The sequence below is a fragment of the Apus apus genome, chromosome 6 (genome assembly GCF_020740795.1).
Source record: "Apus apus isolate bApuApu2 chromosome 6, bApuApu2.pri.cur, whole genome shotgun sequence".
NCBI lineage: Eukaryota > Metazoa > Chordata > Aves > Apodiformes > Apodidae > Apus > Apus apus.
Window position 1 is genome coordinate 154,198 of NC_067287.1, and position 20,774 is coordinate 174,971.

The following is a 20,774-nucleotide window of genomic DNA, read 5'->3' on the forward strand; positions in this document are numbered from 1 at the left end:
TAATATTACAGAGTTGGTCTTTATTACACTTTATTACTATTATTGACGATATTCACAATCTTGATAAGGACATAGAGTGTATCATCAGTAAGTTTGCAGGTGACACCAAGCTAGGCAGGAGTGTTGATCTGCATGAGGACAGGGAGGCTCTACGGAGAGACTTGGATAGATTAGATTGTTGGGCTAATGTTAATGGTCTGGGCTTCAGCAAGGCCAAGTGCTGGGTCCTGCACTTGGGCCACAGCAACCCCAGGCAATTCTCCAGGCTTGGGGAAATGTGGCTGGAAAGTGTCTGGCAGAAAAGGACCTGGGGGTTCTCATTGACAAGCGGCTGAACATGAGCCAGCAGTGTGCCCAGGTGGCCAGGAAAGCCAGTGGCATCCTGGCCTGTATTAGAAATAGTGTGACCAGCAGCAGCAGAGAGGTGATTGTCCCCCTGTCCTCAGCACTGGTGAGGCCACAGCTGGAGTGTTGCATCCAGTTTTGGGCACCTCAATTCCAGAGAGATCTCAAGGTGCTGAAGCGAGGACAGAGCAGGGCAATGAAGCTGGGGAAGGGCCTAGAAAATAAACCTGATGAAGAATGCTTCGAGGAGCTGAGAATGTTTAGTCTGAGGAAGAGGAGGCTGAGGGGAGACCTCATCAGTCTCTACAACTGCCTGAAAGGTCATTGTGGAGAGGTTGGTGCTGGGCGGGTCTCTTCTCACAGGTAATTAGTGACAGAACAAGAGGGAATGGCTTCAAGCTGCACCAGGGCAGGTTCAGACTGGATATTAGGAAATGTTTCTTCACAGAAAGAGTGGTCAGACACTGGAACAGGCTGCCCAGGGAGGTGGTGGAGTCACCATCCCTGGATGTATTTAAGGATCTTTTGGATGTTGTGTTCGTGCATCTGGTTTAGGGGAGAACTTAGAGTAGGGATGATGGTTGGACTCGGTGATCCCCAGGGGCCTTTCCAACCTGAATAGTTCTATGAAAACTCGTTATCTGTTTTTTGTTATTTACCATGCTAGTTTAAACTAGTTATTCTAATTTATATGCATCATAGTTTTCATCCTGAGTTTTCTGTTTCTGCTCCTTCCTCAACAAATTTAATAGCTGTATTTAGTTAAGTTATAACTTTATAAATTATTCTTTCAAAATTCTCAGTAGAATTTGTGGATTACATGCAAGGAAGTATTTTTAAAAGGTTTATGAAAAGTACATTTAGCATTTGCCTTATATAGTGTTTATAAATCTTCATTTGGTGACTAATCTGTAAGTTTTTGTAATTACTGCTACAGAAAAGAATGCATTTTTGAAAGGCACACTGCTCGATTTGCGTGGTAACAATTGCTTGAAATTGCATGTTTACTACTTTGAATTAGAAACTTGATGTTTAATTGACATGCAAGTAAGTAGATTTTAAATGGGGGTATCAGCTCATAAATTGTTTTTTATGTTAGGATTCAGTGGAATAGGAATTTCATTCTATGTCATCAAGAACATTAACTCTGGAGCAGTGTGATGTGATCTACTTCACATTTTTCTCAGAAACAGCCCCCATTAATTGCACAGTTTGTAATGCTGCTATGCATTAGAAGTAATCTAGATTGTTAGATTTCAAATGTAATTTTTTTGCTCAGGAATCTGTGTTGATTTATGATGCTTTGAAAAGGCTGATAGTGGATTTTTGTCTGTTTATGGAGGTGGGAGGTAGAATAAATTAATTTTGTGTCCTTGTTTTTAGGTGTACTACTTTTTCACCATAATACAATTAAAATATTTTTGTGTCCATTTTACCTAAAGCTGCTCAGTCACTGAAGATGCCTTTTGTCTCTTCACTGTATCTCTCACTGGACAACTCATTTTTTCAACTCACTGCGGATGTGCACAAGCAATCTTCCTTCCCCTGCTGTGCCTGTCAGCAGTAAAGTAGCAGCCAGTTGTGTGGGTTTAAGGCTGCAGACCTTGCTTCCAAGCACAGGCAGTTCCTCAGTGCTTTCTGGAGGGGACCCTTAGCATCTGCTTCCAGATGGGACAGGCCCCTCAGCTGGAAAACGGTGTCATTGCAGCCTCCAGCCCTCCTGGCTGTCAGGGGCCTCAGCAAGTTTCAATATGGTCTAGTATAGAAAAATAGGCATGCAAGGAATTATTTTAGCAATATCTGAGAGCCAAACAAGGCAAGTTGTTTTCATTTTGTACATTAGATGTTAATCGGAAATTCTGTTTTAGGTATTTCAAAAAGACGAAGAGTAGCAGATGAGCAGGAGCTGCGCGTTCCTCTGGAATACGGGTAGGTTATGTGTATGCTTGATGATCCCTGAAGGGAGATAATAATACCTTCAAAAGTCAGGTGGCAAAGTAGTGACAGTTCAGAATTTTTTGAGGCTGAATAGTAAGGAAAGGGCTTCATTTAGATTTCCAACTCAGAGTGGCTGTGGATCTCTTTAGAAGCATCAGCATATTTAATGTGTTCATTTTTTGCATCAAATCTGCTCTTTTGCAAATATAACCTGTCCCTTAGTGGTTTTGCTACTAGAAATTAATACTGGTGGATAAATCTGAGACAGTACAGACTCCAGATAACCCCCTGAACTATAGTTCTGAGCTTATCAAAGTCTGGTAATATGTAAGTAGCTTGATATCAGTAAATCCATATCAAGTCAGACGTGGATAATCTACGTAATACCGGCTTCCGATTTTGCCTGTTTGATTTGTGATACTCTCCTCACATTTTACACAAGTGCCTTTTTTCTTTTATGGAAAGATCTTAAATTGACATTAATTGCGTGTTTTGTAAAAAGTGTATTTTTGTATGCAACCATTTCCTATTACTGTAGCTGGCAAAGAGAAACCCGAATAAGGAACTTCGGTGGTCGTCTTCAGGGAGAAGTAGCGTATTTTGCACCTTGTGGAAAGAAGCTGAGACAGTATCCTGAAGTAGTAAAGGTACATTCTTTTTTCTTTCTTTTTTTTTTTTTTGTAACTTTGGTGTTCTAATGCTACTAAGCATGCTTGCAATTTAAAAGTGCCATTTTTTCCCTCCAATCAAGATACTTATTTCAAAATATCCTGTGAGGTGTAATGTACCACAGTCTGTTACTGATCTGATCTCCTGTAAGTGCATATCCCTTTGATAGAATATGCAACATTACACTCACAAAGTTAGCTGTACATCAAAGCTGGGTTGTAATTATTTACAAGCTGAAGTGGAAACATATGTGATTTTTTCAGTATCTCAGCAGAAATGGAATAATGGATATCTCAAGGGACAATTTCAGCTTCAGTGCAAAAATAAGAGTGGGTGACTTCTATGAAGCCAGAGATGGACCTCAGGTATCCACTTTTTAAACAGTAAAGTCTTTGTTCCAAGGAACATTAACTTAAATTTAGGTGAAGTAATTTTTGCTACAATCTGAAGCATTGCGTGTTTTTAGCTAATTCTAAAAATTGTGTGCATTTCTTCCTGGTAGCTGTATTGAGATACTGAGAGCTTGGTCCTGGGCAGTGCTGAGAGCTGCTCCTCGCAGTGGTTTCACAGGGCGGCTGCGGGAGCTCGGTGTGTTTTATCTTGGTGTTCCGATATTTCTGAATAAAAATGTTTCTTCCTTTACTGTAGAAACTTAATACTGATAGTAGTAATAAATGTGTATGCATGAAATCACACTCTGTTCACGTATTCTTGTTCATAATATTATATGACATATGGGTTTCAACGCAAGTGTTTCCTGTATCGAGAATGTTGTCTGAGCTTCTTGAAGCATGAGACTTTTGTGGGAAGGAATGCTGAGTTATACCAGTTATGCTTTAGCTGGTAGAACTGTTAGACTTTGTCTACTTAAACCACAGACAGTTAAGTAAAATTAGAATTTTAAGGAAATTGATGCTGTGCTTGTGCCATACTGTGTTACTGTGCTTTGGTCGTGTTGGCAGTTTCTTAGGATGTACGTGAAAGTTTTTGGACTTCTGTCGGTGAACTTACTTGCTTCTTTAAAAGACAGCTGTCCTGAATATGTTACTACAGGAATGCAGACAGACATAATTATTTCAGCAGTCTTCAATTCAGGCTCAAGTTAAGCTTTAATGTCCTTGCAATACCCTGTAGAAATGCATAATGTTTACATAGAGTGGAAGCAATAAAGACTGAGTTCATAGTAACCACGTACTTGTAGGTGGTGCTTCCTGATTCCTGGCTTACAGGGTAAAGCACTGCTAAACCCTCTTCATATTTGGCCTTCGTTAAAAAAATTCCAGGTTCATGTAGTTCTGAACTTCAGTTATGTACCTGGGTGGCTTGATTGAAATAATTCCTTACACTGTGACCATAACGTAATGTCAGGGTATCTGCTCTCTTTTTATCCTGTTACCTTGTTTGTGCTTGTTCCCAGAATTCCCAGAATTAGCCTAGTCCCCTTCTCTAGTTCTCTCTTTCTTCTGCCTTGAATTCAGGAGGTGATTCGCAGATTTTGTCCTTTGGTACTATAGAACCTCAGAATGAAGGCATTGGGAAGAGCAGCTTTCTGTAGACAAGGTTAACAATATGAATACTAAGTTGCTGTACCTCCCACTGTAGTTTCTACATGTGTAATTTGTTGTAGGTCCGATGGAGACTTGGTTAGACAAAGGAAAAGTTTCTCCTTATAAAACAAAATAATAAAAAAAAGGTCAGAGGGCCAGGGCAGCTGTTTCAGATGTGCTAAAATATGTTTATATTATATGTGTGAGATTTTGAATGAGAAGGTGATAATGTAAACAGTTGAGCTGTTACAACACTCAGGCTGATAAAATGCCCTTAGTAAGACAGTATGTGTTACTGATACTTCATTAGGAGAATTATTACCCTTTTTATTGATTTTTTTTTATTGTCCAGCTTTAAAGCAATATGTGATAATCATATCTTCATGGATGTCTCCAGGTAATTCCAGGAATTTTATTTCTGCTTTTGCTACAATTTTGATTATTCTGTGCAGCCTTTCATGGTTACCTCCCTTTCTCCATTTTGTATTTCTGTCGTCTGTTGAGATGTGTAGCATGCACTGGGTAAGTTTCACAAAGCCCAGAGATAGAGGAAGAAGTGAAGAAAATGACCCAAAGGCTAAATCAGTTATACTGAAAAATCACCTATAGCAAGCCAAAAGTACCTGGATCACCTGCTTCTAGTAGTGCCTAAGTTCCCTGTTGAAGGAGCACCTGGATATTACAGGTTATTCAGAGCAGTGGTGAACTGCTTAAGAGCAAAGCACGTCTGGCAGGAGTGAGCCACAGGATTGGAGGGTTAGAGAAATGCTGGAAGTTTGGCAAATGTGGAAATTTGGTGACAGTACCTGGAGACTTGAAACTGCTCTTGTTTAGAAAGGTGAATGTGAATGTGGTTTGGGGTGATGGAGAGAGCACAGGTCCTTTTGAGTTGAAGTAATATGGACAGGAACACTGCACCTAGCAGGTGGAGGAGAGTGGTTTGGGGTGATACTGAGCTGTGCCCTAAGATTGCATCCTGCTGGGTTTGGTTAACATGTAACAATAAGAGTATCCATCACAGAAGGGTTGGGGTTGGAAGGGAGGTCGCCTGCTCAAGAAGGGTCACCTAGAGTCAATTATCCAGGACCATGTCCAGACAACTCTGGAGTATCTCCAAAGGTGAAGACTTTACAAGCTCTCTGGGCCACCTGTGCCAGTGCTCAGTCACCGTCATGGTGAAAAAGTGTGTCCTGATGTTCAGGGGGAACCTCTTGTGATCCAGTTTGTGCCCATTGCCTCTTGTCCTGTCACTGGGCACCTCTGAAAGAGCCTGGCTCCATCTTCTCTGCACCTACCCTCCAGGTGCTCATACACATGGATGCGATCCCCCTGAGCCTCCTCTTCTCCAGGCTGTACAGTCCCAGCTCCCTCTGCCCTTCGCTTCGCGGGACCATTGTGTAGTTAGAAAAAACCTTTCAGTTCATGCAGCTGCGTTCAGATCCATTTTATTTGATGATGAAGTATCAGTAAGGGCAAAATACAGACATTGTAACCTGGATATAGCTCTTTGGGAGTAATGGTTCAGTCATGATAAACATGGCATGCAGGTTTTTTCCCTCTAAGATTTTGAACAAAGCTGTAAATATAATGGGTTGTTTTGTTGTTCTGTTTTTTGTTTGTTTGTTTGATTGATAAGTATGAATGCTTGCCTGGGGAGGCAGCTGAATGCAGGGAGAGGAAGGGAGGAAAATGCTTGAAGTACTTTTTCCCATCTCTTTGGTGTGAACCAACTCCTATATGCAGTAGTCTTGCTCAGAGTATCAGATTTTGGTGCTGCTTCAGAAAAAATACCATGCATCTTTTTAAGGCATGAAGTCTCTCTTGTAAGCCAATTCTTAAGCTTACTATTGTTTACTTGAGAGACTTACTCTGTAAGTATTTAGAAGTCTAAAACATTTATTACAGATGCAGTAGAAATTTCATACAGAATAGCCAACTATAAAATCAACTGTCATATGTCCCTGTAATGTATTAGAAATTATTTGCTTTCACTTCTAGATGCTGGTATTTAGAATGTCCAATTCTGAATTCTGCAGTTCAGTTCAGAAAGCTTTGTTGTTAACTTTTTCTCACAAATCTTAAATGGAAATTAATGGATGTGTCTGCTTCTTGCCAAGTGCTTGTGGTTTTGTTCATTAGTTTGGTTAACAGGCTTTGACCTTGATTCTGCTCCCACACATAGTTATCTAGTGTCTTTTGGCAAATGTCCTGATTACATTCAGTATTGCAATAGGTGATAGATACCTGAAGGTAAGAAATTGAATTGAGTTCTTATGTTGACTAGTTTCAATAATAAACCACAACATTTCAGTGTTATTCCTGTTTTTTACCTAATGTTTGTGTAGTGAAGCTTAGATTTTTTTCAAAGCCTCTGGTTCTCCTGTGTTGGGGCACAACACCCGTATTCTTTAGAATATTTAGAATATTTGAAATCCACGGAATGCACAGATTGTGCATTCTTTTATTAGAAATGTATTTTAGGTCAGATTTAAAAAGATAATTGCACACAAAACATAGATGGTCAATTAACTCCTGCTTAGTCCTTCACAGATCTGTTCTGGACTTCTTTTGTCTTGTCCTCTCTTAAACTTGTGGAAACTTGTTGCTGTCACAGCGTCCTTTGGCAGGACATGAAATGGTTTTCTCTGCTTATTGAACCTTCTCCTGGCTTCATTTGATGGCCTCTAGTTTCTCCTTTGGGAAGCATTAGGAAAAGACGATACACATCCACATCTCTGTGGCACTAGCATTCTTGTAGACCTCTGTCTTTCTTTTCTGCATATTTGTTATGAATATAACTAACCCTAGAAAATACAGATTTGGAGCAAGAGCAGTCTCCATTGTAGGAGCTTCTTGGACTACCCTGCTTCTCCTTTTGTTTGAAATCTGTTTTGTCTTTTTTTGTCTTCTCCTCTGGCACTTGCAGTTTATGGGATGAGATTTTCCAAGTTGTTGTAGGTGTTGAGTACAGTATTAAATCTGGCTTAATTGCTCAACAAAGCAACCTCTGATAAATTGTAAGTCAGGTACAAGACAGTGAAATTAAAGTGCACGGCTGAGTAGTACTCTTAAAGACAGAAAATGAATTCACTTCTGTTTAAATGCAGAGGTAACTATTTTGGATTACAAAGTCCTTGGTGATGTTGTGTTGTACACATAGTGATGCTGCCAGGATTCTGCACAGCTGGTTGTTGGGGGCACAGCTAATAGCAAAGCCCTTTGCAATGTCTGTGAACTAAGTGTGAGATGTGCTCCTGGGATAGTCTTAGCTGAGGGTGATTGATACTGCAAAGAAGGTGCCTTTGCAGATCCTGATAGCTTACTGGGAGTCTGAATGTTTCAGGAGCAAATGCCATTCCTTTTGTCAAATTTCACATTAAACTTCTGTAAATATGAAAACTGAGAAGGAAGACTTAGAAGATAAATTGTCAGAATAAACAAATTTTTAATTTTATGGTTTTCAGTATTTGTTTTCAGTATTTATTTACATACAAATGTCAAAACTTTGGTAATGCAACTGTATTATTTCTGAATAGATAGTATGCTTTATAAGTTAACAATTTTAAGTCTTGTTTTAGCAGACATTTCTTTTCCAAACCTTTTTAAGGCAAATTTTGGAGTAGTCCTGAAGGATACTTAGCTTACATTTTTTCCCCACATTTTTCAAAAATGTGAGAGAATGATAAAAGATTATATAATTTTGAAATACTCATGTTCAAACAGTGTCAGATAGACTGTGCTTCTGTTCTTCTCAGGAGAGGCAAGAAACTCTACTTTTTATCAGTTAAAGTAAAGCTATTTCTGTGTGAGGGCTGTCTTGGGTATTTGTATATTAACGAAGTATTTCAGTATTTCTTTTTGAGATTCTACAAAAAACCCAGTAGCAAGAGTTAAATAAAAGGTGGAATGTATTGCTGCATACTCTGTTTAATTAGAAAATATAGTTAATGTAACTTTTAGTTCAGGTACCTGGATTCTTGAAAGTTATAAATGTTTTCTTTGCTTTAAGTTGGTGCAGAAATTGATTTTCTTGCAACAGGTGAGGGGAGAACTAAATTGTACTAAGTAAAACTTCCATCTTAAAATGAGACTGTGTTTTTTTTCAGTGTAGTTGTCATCTACCAACACTCCAGAAAGAAATATTTGAAAACGGAGTATCGCATATGCTTGCAGCATGTGTCAGCATTTCTGCAGACACTAACAGCTGGAAGGCAGTTGATTTGTAGCTTGAAACATCTCGTTCATGTGTTGTTTTAACCCAGTAGTGGCATACCTGCTAGGTAGTGACTGTGTGTGTCACTGAACTGCCTTCAAAGCCTTGCCTAGCAGTACAGTTTAGCTAAGTTTTTAGTGATGTAGTGCACCATCCAAACATGGTACTACCCAAATAGCACATCAGAGATCTTGGATATTTTACGTGTATAACTTACTTCAGGAGACAGTATCTCTCTTGCTGTTCCTGTTCTCAAGAGACTTTACATGTATTTTCCCTTTTTAAAATCTGTGTTTATAATACCTGCCTGTGAAATGTGTCGATTAAAAGGGTGTGCAGTGGTGTCTCCTGAAGGAAGAGGAAGTCATTCCCCGGATCAGAGCGATGGAAGGGCGCAGAGGAAGACCACCCAACCCGGACCGACAGCCCTCCAGGGAGGAAGCCAGGAGGCGACGCAAGGGCCGACCTCCCAATGTTGGAAGCACGGAGTTTCTAGACAGCACTGATGCAAAGCTTTTAAGAAAGCTCCAGGCTCAAGGTAAGGAGTATGTTACTCTTTTCAGGGATAGAAAGGCTTCAATAAAAGGCTTCTCTGTAGGCTTATATAGAGAATATATAGTTAAAGTTTTCTTGTAAAGATGAATGATGTGTTTCTCTAGGGTATTATTATACAATGTTTCACCTTCAAAATGTGTCACTTGCTTTTATTGAAACCTTTTTCTGTTTCAAGATCAGTAAGTGCACATATGATTCAAAGGACCGTGAACTACATCCTGCTCACGGATTGTGTCAATTCAGACTTAAGTGGTCCTCTGCATCTGTTAGCCTTTCCATAGCTGATAGTTTTAAGTTCTCCTCCATAACAAATTATAATTTCCAGCTACTGGTTCTGTTTCAATTAATGTGTAAAAACTTCTGTATGCTTTCCCTTTGGCCCTGAAGGTTTCCCTATCTACACTACCCTTGCTTTCTACAGCATCCCCTTATCTATGTCTGGAATTTCCATATGTCTGCCTGCATCCTGGTCATTGCACAAGAAGCTGACAGTATTTTGGAGAATGCTATCAAAAGACATCCTGGACATCAGTCCTTGAAATAGCAAGCTGAGTTCAACCTACCAAAAATCCTTCATACAACTGTCTTACATCAGTGCACGTATGCACAAGTTCATAAAATTCCATGAATTTTCTCACTTGAATTAGCAGAGTGCTTCAGAAAGTTATTAATTAGCAGAAGAGTAGCTGTCTGCAGGTAGGCCCAGTAAAGTGAAATATGACCCAGAGGAGTGTGCTCTTACTGCATTTTGAAAAAAGAATTAGACAATTATGTTAGGTGACTTACATGGAAAAAAGTAATTAGATGCTTTGTAGAGCAAATGTTGATTTAGTACTGTGAGACAAATGTTTTCTGCTTTAAAAAGAAATAAGAAATCAGTTTTTAAATGAAACAACATTACTGGCCTGAAGGTATCACTTAATAGATAATTTTTCCTCCAAAAATCAGAGAATTGCAGGATCACTTAGGTTGGAAAAGACCTTCAAGATCATTGAGTCCAACCATTAACTCTACTCTACCAAGTCCAGCACCAAGCCATGTTCCCAGGCTCCACATCTAGAGGACTTCCAAACACATCCAGGGCTGGTGACTCAGCCACCTCCCTGGGCAGCCTGTTCCAATGTCTGACAACCCTTTTGGTGAACAAGTTCTTCCTAATGTCTAGTCTAAATCCCCCCTGGTGCAGCTTGAGGCCATTTCCTCTTGTTCTACCACCAGTTACTTGTGAGAAGAGACCAGCACCTGGCTCTTTACAGCCTCCTTTCAGGCAGTTGTAGAAGGTGATGAGGTCTCCCCTCAGCCTCCTTTTCTTCAGACTAAACAGCCCCAATTCCCTCAGCTCCTCCTCATAAACCTTGTTCTCAGTGCCTGTCACCAGCTTCCTTGCCCTTCTCTGGACATGCTCCAGCATCAGTTATTTCATCAGAATGCTGTGGGAAGCAGTGTCAAAGGCCTTATGGAGGTCCAGGTAGACATCATCCACAGCCTTTCCCTCATTGACCAGGTGGGTCATCTTGTCATAGAAAGAGATCAAGTTGGTCAGGCAGGACCTTCCTTTCATAAACCCGTTCTGACTGGACCTGATCACCTGGTTGTTCTGTGTGTGGTGCGTAATGGCAGTCAAGGTGATCTGCTCCATGACCTTCCCTGGCACCAAGGTCAGACTGACAGGTCTGTAGTTCCCTGGATCCTCCTTTTGGCCTTTCTTGTGGATGGGCACCACATTTGCTACCCTCCAGCCCACTGGGACCTCCCCAGTTAGGCAGGACTGCTGGGAAACAATGGGAAGAGGCTTGGCAAGTGCATCCATGAGCTCCTCCAGTACTCCTGGGTGCAGCCCATCCAGCCCCACAGGCTCAGGGATGTTTAGGTGTTGCAGCATGTCACTGACCATTTCCTCGTGGATTATGAAGGTCTCATCCTGCCCCACCTCCCCGTTTCCAGCTCAGGGGACTGGGGATAGTATTTCCTTTTGTGTAGAAAGTGTCTGTGTTGATTTGCTCTGTCCCTGTAGTTGCTGATAGGTGGGATAGCAGTGCAGGTGGTTGGTATTTACATGTTGTCAAGGTAAGTGTTTGCAGAACGAAGCCACTGTTTTCTCAGTTGTTACCTGGTGCAAATGTCTGGAATATGAGCTCTGTCTTCATTGTTGGAGAGCACTGTTTTTAGGAACTGAATGGGTTTTTTTGTAACAGAAATAGCAAGACAAGCAGCACAGATAAAGCTACTGAGAAAACTTCAGAAGCAGGAACAAGCTCGAGCTGCCAAAGAAGCGAAAAAACAGCAAGGTAAGTATCACTTGTGAAAGTCTGTGCATGTCAACAGGTTCCTTTGAAGAGCATTAATGAAAAGTTACCTGCACCTTGGAATTTTCAGTTGGTACTGATTTTTTGTTTGCTTTTGTTTGGTAGCTATTATGGCAGCTGAAGAAAAGCGAAAGCAAAAGGAGCAAATAAAGATAATGAAGCAGCAGGTAATTTTTGTGATTGCTAAAGAAACTATTTAAATTGTTTTGTAATACTAAATCAGGTATTCTAATTATTTAGTAAATCATTAAATATGCTAATTACAAAGCAAATGTTTAAATCTAATTTTAAAGACCATGAAATGTCTGTAAATTAAAATTCTAAATTCTATAGTTGTTCATGTTAGGAGGATATCCCAGTTTTGTCTGTATAGATTTAAACCACCCAACATACATAATTGATTGCAAATACCAGTAAAAAATTAAAAACTTCTACTAAAGTATAGTGATACCTTCCTTTATTTGGTTCCCTTCCTAGTTCCTGTGGCTCAGGCAGTTTTTTTGAGCTCATAGCAACCTCAGATAATGTGCCAAGAAATTTAATACGAGCTTGGGTTATTATAATTTAACAAAAAGAACCCATGCAGCACAGGAAAAGTGAACTAATCCCAGAGTTTACAGTGGTTGCAATTCAATGTAACAAGACTTTATTCAGTTTTTCATTCCTGAAAAAGAACAAATAAGAATATAGTTGCACAGCACCCATCTGTGGAGTACTTAGCTTGGTCATTTTCTTCTTACCGTGGTGAAACATGCTGAAATACATTGTACTGCCCAAGGCTGCTGTTGCAGTTACTTTTTTTGTTACTTCACTCATCAGCATACGTAAAATTTGGTCCCCTAAGCTACAGATGGAGGCACCCACACCCATCATCCATTACCAGAAAGCTTAAAAAACCTGGATAAACTGAAGTTTACGTAACTGTGAATGTGTCTCTTACCCAGGTTGCCCGTGGGTGCCTATTAGTGACTGGCAGAGCACGTGCTTTGGGTGTCACAGAACTCCAGTTCTCCATGTTGCCTGTGGTACCAGAGTGAGCTGAAGGCTGCTGGAACCAAGGCAGAAAGAACATAGTGCTTTGGCAGAACCCCACAGCTCTTACTTGGGGAGATCACATCAAAACATCATGTTTTTGTGTTGTAGCTTCCATTTCGATTAATTCCTGAACAGCTCCACCATTGCCAGCTAGAACTGAAATGCTGCTAGCTTTCTTATGTTGTAAGTTACAGTAGTCTGGTCCCCTTAAAGCTCTCAAAACAAATACTGCAAAACTTGAACATGAGCACCTATGTTCCTTTAGGCATCACCTGATACTAGTAGAAATTCTAAACATACGTTGTTATATGGAAGCAATTGACTACAATGGGTGTGAGACCTGGTAACAATAAGTATATACGTATAAACGTGGTAATTTTTAAAATATAAAAGTAAATTTTCTGTCTCAATATTGTTGTTTTTTTTAAATAAATAACTTTCTCCCCGTCTTCAGGAAAAAATTAAGCGAATCCAGCAAATCAGAATGGAGAAAGAACTTCGAGCTCAGCAAATTTTAGAGGTAAAAATAGTGGTACAAATGTAATTTTTGTATTACCCTTTATAGAATATTGTATTGTAGTAGTCCCACATGGGGTTAGGACTGTAACCAAATATAACAGCTCCAACAACCTGAACTTGCAAAGGCCAGTTCAGAAATGTGTTTTAAAATGTATTTTTGTTAAAAAATATAATCTATATTAACTGCAATCCAGATGTTCAGTTGATTTCCTGACTTTCTACACAATAGTCTTGTATCTGCTTAAGTTAACAGGTTAACTGTTTCTTTGTTAGAAAACAAGTTTGCAATAATAGGGTGTTAAAGCAATATCATGCTCTGCACTGTGCTAAGTGCAGTGGATTTCAAAGACTAGTTTATATATATGCTTGAATATACTGATGTATTATACTAGTTGGCTAGTTACTAGCAAAGAGAGAGGTGTGAAGCAGTTTTGAGTGGGGCTTGAAATTTTGGCTTAATTTTTTAAAAGTAAATGAGTTGTGAATTGTTGGACTATGAAAGCTGCCTTGGTAGAAATCTGTTGCAATGTTCACAAAATAACCTAATGATGTTTGGAATTTTTAAAGGCACGTAACTTTATTTCTGGTCAGATTATTTTCAAGTTGTGATGGTGCTGTTGTGTGACCTGTTTTGCATGCACAGGCAAAAAAGAAAAAGAAGGAAGAAGCAGCAAATGCCAAATTATTGGAGGCCGAAAAACGAATAAAGGTTAGTTTAGAGGAGCTTCAACACGTGGAACTGTTGTTGTGTGTAATATATGTTGATTTATAAAAGCAGTACATTTGGAAGAATATCCATTGATAATGAAACTGTCAATAGAGATGGCATATGGGTGATACAGGGATGTATGTTTATATAAATACACGAAGCACAGGGAGAAGTGTGTGTGTGTGACATTGCCCAGCACACCCTCACGTGCACATGTCCACGCTTGCACATGTGAGTATACAGAGAGATGGTGATTTTCTCTGTGCCCTTGCCATGGGTTTTGGTTACAGGATTCTTGGTTTGCATAACTTAAAATGCTTGTGCAGTAACTTTATTCCGATATTATTTTAAGCACACTGTATGTGGGAACTTAGTTGCCTTTCAACAGGCGTAGTCTTTTCTGGGCTTCTCAAGGCTGCAGAACTCTTGCCCAGATGTTGGAAAACAGGGTTTACAGATGTACTTCTGTTGCTGCCCTGGCATTCCTAGTGTATCCCAACATGGAACTCCCAACTCAATAGACCTGCTGCCAGGAATATTATGTGTATTTCTCTGTGGTCAGTTTATGTGAGTCAGAGAAGGAAGAATTTAATTCAGATGTGCTGTTTTAGTGTGGCAAAAGTGTGCAACTTGCTAAGCATATTTTGATATTTTTTTTGTAAGTTAGCTTTTGTTCCTTTTTTATTTTTTTAAGGAGAAAGAGATGCGAAGGCAGCAAGCGGTTCTTCTGAAACACCAGGTTGGTATATGTTCAGTTGACCCAACAGACAGAATGCCAATTGTGAACTACTGCTTAAGCTGTATGGGGGGGGGAATCTTCACAATATCTGCTTTTTAAATTTCTGGGTTTGATTCCTGCACAAATTTTCTTTCACCTTATGATTTGTTGCTTTGCTTTGGTATTGGGGTCTTTTGGGGGATTATAAAGTGGTTTTATGACTTTGTGATTTCTGTTTCATAATGTTGTGCCAACTCTTTCTACCAGGAGTTGGAGAGGCATAGACTAGATATGGTATGGGTATGTTTATTTTTGTACATCTAACACCGCATTGTGATTTGGTTGTGATATGGTTGTCATAGCAATGCATAAAATGTAGCACTGGCTGCTGTCACATTACATACTGCTGCATGGCTTTACAGCACAGTGCATTGCATACATCTGCTTGTCTTGTCTGTGAAAGAAAAAAAAATACATGTCTTGAACATGTGTATAAATTGAACATGGCAATAAATAAATGGAAGTTTTAACCAGAAATCTGTTACTGATGTCCCACTAGAAGTCAGGCTGCTAATCAGGGATTGATTACTGCAAAAATAATAGGTAGTCATGTGGATAATATTTGCAACCTTTGTCCCATTAACTGGGAATGAGTCCAGGTATTTTAAATTCAACTTGAGTTAACCTTTTTGAGGAGTCAGGATGATGTCTTTCCAAAGTTTGTAAGGTACTGAGAAGCTTTCAGCCAGTGCTAAATACATAAAGTTATATACCATGAAAGTTTAAATCCTAGGCTCACTGAATTAGATTATTAAATTCCCAGAGCCTTTACTGGAGCATGATTTACTCTCCAGCTTTTAAGGCAAAACCCTCACACTTAATGCTCTAGAATACAACTCCTTAATGCATGGCACAATTTATTGAGGGACAGGCATCAGTAAATGCAGGAGTTGCATCTGGATATGTGCCACCACTAGCTTGATTAAAAGTGATCTAGAGCTGAGAAAATTAATCTTACTAATTTGTGGCTTGGTTAGAAAGATGTTAACATTTGCAATGTTTGAAAACTGCTAGTTTAAAAATTCTGCTGAATTGGCCACTGAGGAGATAAATTGCAAGTTCTGTAATAGCAGATGTAAGGTAACTGACCTGTTCCAGCCAACCATTATGCTTTTTGTTCTGCCAGCTTATGAAGGAGCATCACAACTGACCATAAGTAAAACTGAATGCTTCTTTTCTACACCGTCTCCATGTTCATTGCTTTACCTTTTTGCTTTTGATTGTTCTTGTATTTGCTTTCTAAACCTGAACTAAAACATGCACAGACTTGGCCATTCTTGTCCTATATTTAGTATTTACTGTAACTTGTCTATTAATGCTAAATTTGTTACTCAGCTTTTTTATACTCATTTGAAAATGTGTATTAGTTTTATTCTAATCTTACTTGCTTCAATAGGAACGAGAAAGGAGAAGGCAACATATGATGCTTATGAAAGCCATGGAAGCACGCAAAAAAGCAGAAGTGAGTATTGCTCTCAGGAAGGTGGAAACTTTCCTGGTTTCACTCTGCAGTGACCTGTCGAAGAGCAGTGTCTTTGATGTACCTGTATGTATAATTTCTTTAGCAGATGTGGCAGGGACAGGACAAGAAGCAATAGGCACAGACTGAAATACAGGAAATCTGTTTAAACTTAATAATTTTATTTTTTTTTACCTTGAGGGTAGGGTGATGGTTGAACAGTGGTTGAATACAGATTGCCCAGGTAGGTTCTGGAGTTGCAACCTTCTTTTCATAGAATCATTAAGGTTCAAAAATACCTTCAAGGTCATCAAGTCCGACTGTCCAACCTACACCCCTGTGACCACTAGATCAGGTCCTGAAGTACCTGGTTTTTGAACACCTCCAGGGATGGTCCCTCCACCACCTCCCTGAGCAGCCTGTTCCAAGGCCTCACCATGCCTTCAGTGAAGAAATTTTTCCTAATCTCCAATCTGAACCTCCCCTGATGCAGCTCAACCCTTGACCCCATTTCCTCTTGTCCTATCACTGGTCACCATGGAGAAGAGACCAACACCCACCTCACCACAACCTCCTCTCAGGTAGTTGTAGAGAGCAATGAGGTCTCCCCTCAGCCTCCTCTTCTCCAGGCGGAACAGCCCCAGCTCCCTCAGCCTCTCCTCAGAAGATCTGTCCTCCAGACCTCTCATCAGCCCAGCTGCCCTTCTCTGCACCCTCTCCAGCACCTCCATGTCCTTCCCACCCTGTGGTGCCCAAACCTGCAGCCAGTGCTCCAGGTGCAGCCTCACCAAGGCCAAGCAGAGGGGCAGGATCACCTCCCTGGTCCTGCTGGTCACACTATTCCTGATGCAGGCCAGGATGCTGGTGGCCTTCTGGGCACCTGGGCACACTGCTGCCTCGTGTTCAGCTGCTGTCAACCAGTACCCCCAGGTCCCTCTCTGCTGGGCAGCTCTCCAGACACTGCTCCCCAAGCCTGTAGCTCTGCCGGGGGTTGTTGTGGCCCAAGTGCAGGACCCAACATTTGGCCTCATTGAAACTCACCCCATTGGCCTTGGCCCAATGGTCAAGCCTGTCCAGATCCCTCTGCAGAGCCTCCTTGTCCCCAGGCAGATCAACACTCCCACCCAGCTTAGTGTCATCTGCAAACTGACTGAAGGTGCACTCTGTCCCCTCATCCAAGTCATCAAAAAAGATGTTGAACAATAGCCAGGACTGCTGATACATGATGGAAAGTGGTTTGGTGAGCACCCCCACCAGCTTTTTCAGCACTCTTGGGTGCATCCCGTCCAGCCCCATAGATGTGTGCACTGACCATCTCCTCCTGGATTGGGAGGCAGTCATTCTACTCCTGGTCCCTGTCCCCTAACTTGAGGGATTTGGATTCCCTCAACATAAATGGTCCTGTTGCTAAAGGCTGAGGCAAAGCAGTCATTAAGCACCTCAAGTCTTTTCCTCATCCTTCATCACTGTTTCTTCTTGCATCTAATGGGGGATGGAGGGTCTCTCTGGTCTTTCTTCTGTATTTAATATATTTATAGAAGCTTTTATTGTTGTCCTTTACCATGGAGGCCAGATTAATTTCTAGCCGGGCTTTGAACCTTCTAATTCTGTCCTTGCTTAGCCCCACAGCGTTTTTGTAGTTGTGAGTGGCCTGCCCCTTCCTCCAAACTCCATGAATTCTCTTTTTCTCCCTGAGTGCCAGCCAGAGCTCCTTCTTCAGCCAGATGCCGATCATCTGAACATCTTGATTTTTTTGTTCTGTGTTGTTTCTGAAAAGAAGACTATTTTCAGACTAGCTACCCTTTTCCTGTAATGAGTGCTGCTTATTCTGCTGACTGCTTTTGTTTATATAGATTTAGTATGTCACAAGAGGACCTTAATAACACTTGCTTATTATGGCCATTATTTCTGAAGATTAAATAGCCATTCTGTGCTAATTAATTGGGTGTTTGTTGGGCAACTGAATGGAGCTGTTCCTTTTTTAAAGTACTGCACATGAGAATGTTTTTCATAGCTGAAATCATTACAAGTTAAGGAGCTTTAGAGACTTTAATTAGAGGGAGAAGAATATTAAAGAAACACTGGTAGTCCGTATTGGCACAACCTAACCCGAAATGCATCAAAATATTGAGTCAACTAATGAGATGTTAACTGGTTAAATTTTACTCTTAGCCATCCTACCACATGAAAGACACTAAAATTTTCCTGCTCTTAATCTAATGTAATAGCGGTTTTGTAATAGAACTTGTTCTTATAACCAGTTAAGAGGTCTCAATTTCATTAGAGGGTTGCAGAGGGAAAAGAGGGAAAAGTCTTTAGCTTTGCCTTGAAAAGCAGTTTTATCTCGTGTCTCATGTTCACAACTGAGGTAGCTTGGGGAGCAGCCTCTCTGACAGCAGTGCCACCTCCTGCTGGGTCAGGTTGCACTGCAGTGAGTGATAATGGCTGAAACAACTCAGATTTGTTTATCTTTGTTGGTTTGAAATAATGTAGCAGTTTATGTTGCATTATTAAAAAAAAATCCTTAAAAATATAGATGATAGAATAGCATTGATAAAACCAGAGCTGTGCAGTATGGGTGATGAAATTTGTATTAGACGATGATAAACTACCTGCATCTTAATCCTGGGGCTGTCTTCAGTTTTAACCCTGATACTATCAGTGCTAAAACAGCACTGCTGGCTGTTTCAGTTTTACTTCATAGGTATTTCTCTATATCCTGAGGCAGTTTTTGTCTCTGTGTCCTGAGATTTTTATAAGTAAAACACAGATAGCTTAGAGATGGAAGTAAAATGACCATCGTTGTAGCATCTAGCAGTCAGATAAATTGCTAAAACTTTTCTCCTAAATTCAAATAAAAGTGGCAGACTAAAGCAAAGCAAAATGTGATAATACTTAAGAGCAAGGGAGCATTTCAAGGTTAACTGTCAGGCTGAGTAGAAAAGGTGGCAGCCCGTGCTTTCTGGAGAGGTCTGAGCCTCGGCAGATGCGCCCGGCACCAGCGTGTGAGCCAGGCTGCTGGCGTTAGGTGCCTCGCAGGGCTGGCAGCTGGTTACTGGTTACTGTCTTCTCACTCAGTCACCTTTCCGAAGTGGTGCTCCAAAGAACCTTCCAGAGTGAATGTACAAAACACTCATTTCCTTGTGAACAGGAGAAAATGAAAGTGAATCTTAGATATGCTCTCAGATGCGATGATTTTGTTCTATTTCTGTAGTTTCCCCCTTCCGTTTGCTTGAATGCAGGTTCCTTAATCGCTGTGGTAATTATTAAGGTGATGTAAGTAGTGTTTTTCAAATTCTTAGGTTTTTCCATTTTCAGTACAATACCTGGGATTTATTTTCTGCCCCTTTGATTCTGTTCAAGGAAAAAGAGCGGTTAAAGCAAGAGAAACGTGATGAAAAAAGGTTAAACAAGGAGCGGAAGCTGGAGCAGCGGAGGTTGGAGTTAGAGATGGCGAAGGAGCTGAAGAAGCCCAATGAGGACATGTGCTTGGCAGACCAGAAGGTAAGCACCTGGTCACCAGCAGTGCTTTTGCTGCAGCCACTCCCAAAGCGTTGTTTGAGTTTTGGTCTAGATCATTTGGTACCTATTTGAAATATGCACAGATGTGAGATGCTGCAAACACTGAGATAGCGTGTGTTTAGTTGATTAAAAGTGTTTTGTGTAGAAAAGGCCCACTTCCCAAAATACACCTGCATGATTACTTAACTCAAGACTAACTGGTATTTTTTTTTACTTTTGCAGCAGAAATATGTCTCATGTCTCAGTATGTAGACACTAGATAGAGCTTTTCTCATATGTTCAACTATTTTATGCAGTTACTCAAATAAATTACTTTCCCAGTCTTCTGTGTTCTTAGTTCTTGTCCTTCAGGACTTGACACACCTCAAGTTCAAGCCCTGTCTGTACCAGAGAATTCCCCTCCTTGTGTCCCCCAGATATTTTTACACTGCCTTTTATAGTATTTTGTCTCAGAATAGAGCCTGGGAGTGTCTCCTGCCCCAAAAATAAGTATTTGTTAATCTCTTCCCTCATAAAATATGTGAAATGATAAACCGCTTCAGCTTTAATTTAAAGTTTACTGGGTGGGATGGGGTGGCAGTTCCTCTATAGCCTTTACCTTCTGTCATTGTCACACTGTAGGCCATATGGAAGTGGCAGCCAACTTCCTAGCTAGTATCAAAGAAATTTTCTTCTGAAATGTGTGACTGGGTCTTTAATCGTTTTTCTCTTCAGCCTTTGCCAGAGTTGCCTCGCATCCCAGGCCTCGTGCTCGACGGGAGCACGTTCTCAGATTGCCTCATGGTTGTGCAGTTCCTGCGTAACTTTGGTAAAGTGCTTGGCTTTGATGTGAATGCGGACGTCCCTTCCCTGAGTGTTCTTCAGGAGGGTTTGCTAAACATAGGGGACAGCCTGGGGGAAGTACAAGACTTGCTTGTAAAGCTTGTCTCTGCAGCAGTTTGTGATCCAGGACTTGTTACAGGATACAAGGTAAAAAAATAATAATATCCATTATTTAATATCCACAGTAAGCACCTTCTGCTTTTGAATGTGTTCTTCATAATGCCTCTCTGTTTTGGATTTCTGTTTTTCCTAATTCTTCTCTTTGGTGTCACTGTTCTGGAGTTACTGAAAGACTCTGCCCTGTCAGCCTTCTCATTTTTCAAAAGCAACATATTTCTGGCCATTTCCTCTACTCTC

At 40.5% G+C, this 20,774-nt stretch overlaps 1 protein-coding gene across 16 annotated transcripts in view; it reads left to right on the plus strand.

Moving 5' to 3' along the window:
* The window catches only part of BAZ2B (bromodomain adjacent to zinc finger domain 2B), a 137,191-nt gene that overhangs the window by 89,767 nt on the left and 26,650 nt on the right, over nt 1-20,774 (plus strand). For 8 of the 16 annotated variants that reach the window (XM_051623896.1, XM_051623895.1, XM_051623905.1 and 5 more), the window contains 13 exons: nt 2,214-2,274; nt 2,822-2,930; nt 3,216-3,317; nt 9,043-9,250; nt 11,463-11,555; nt 11,679-11,740; nt 13,063-13,128; nt 13,771-13,836; nt 14,531-14,575; nt 14,822-14,854; nt 16,011-16,076; nt 19,437-19,577; nt 20,310-20,564. In XM_051623896.1, the coding sequence (XP_051479856.1) occupies nt 2,214-2,274; nt 2,822-2,930; nt 3,216-3,317; nt 9,043-9,250; nt 11,463-11,555; nt 11,679-11,740; nt 13,063-13,128; nt 13,771-13,836; nt 14,531-14,575; nt 14,822-14,854; nt 16,011-16,076; nt 19,437-19,577; nt 20,310-20,564 (1,307 nt within the window). The remainder of the gene's footprint in view (nt 1-2,213; nt 2,275-2,821; nt 2,931-3,215; nt 3,318-9,042; nt 9,251-11,462; nt 11,556-11,678; nt 11,741-13,062; nt 13,129-13,770; nt 13,837-14,530; nt 14,576-14,821; nt 14,855-16,010; nt 16,077-19,436; nt 19,578-20,309; nt 20,565-20,774) is intronic. The other 8 variants (XM_051623901.1, XM_051623902.1, XM_051623903.1 and 5 more) reach the window with 5 other exon arrangements.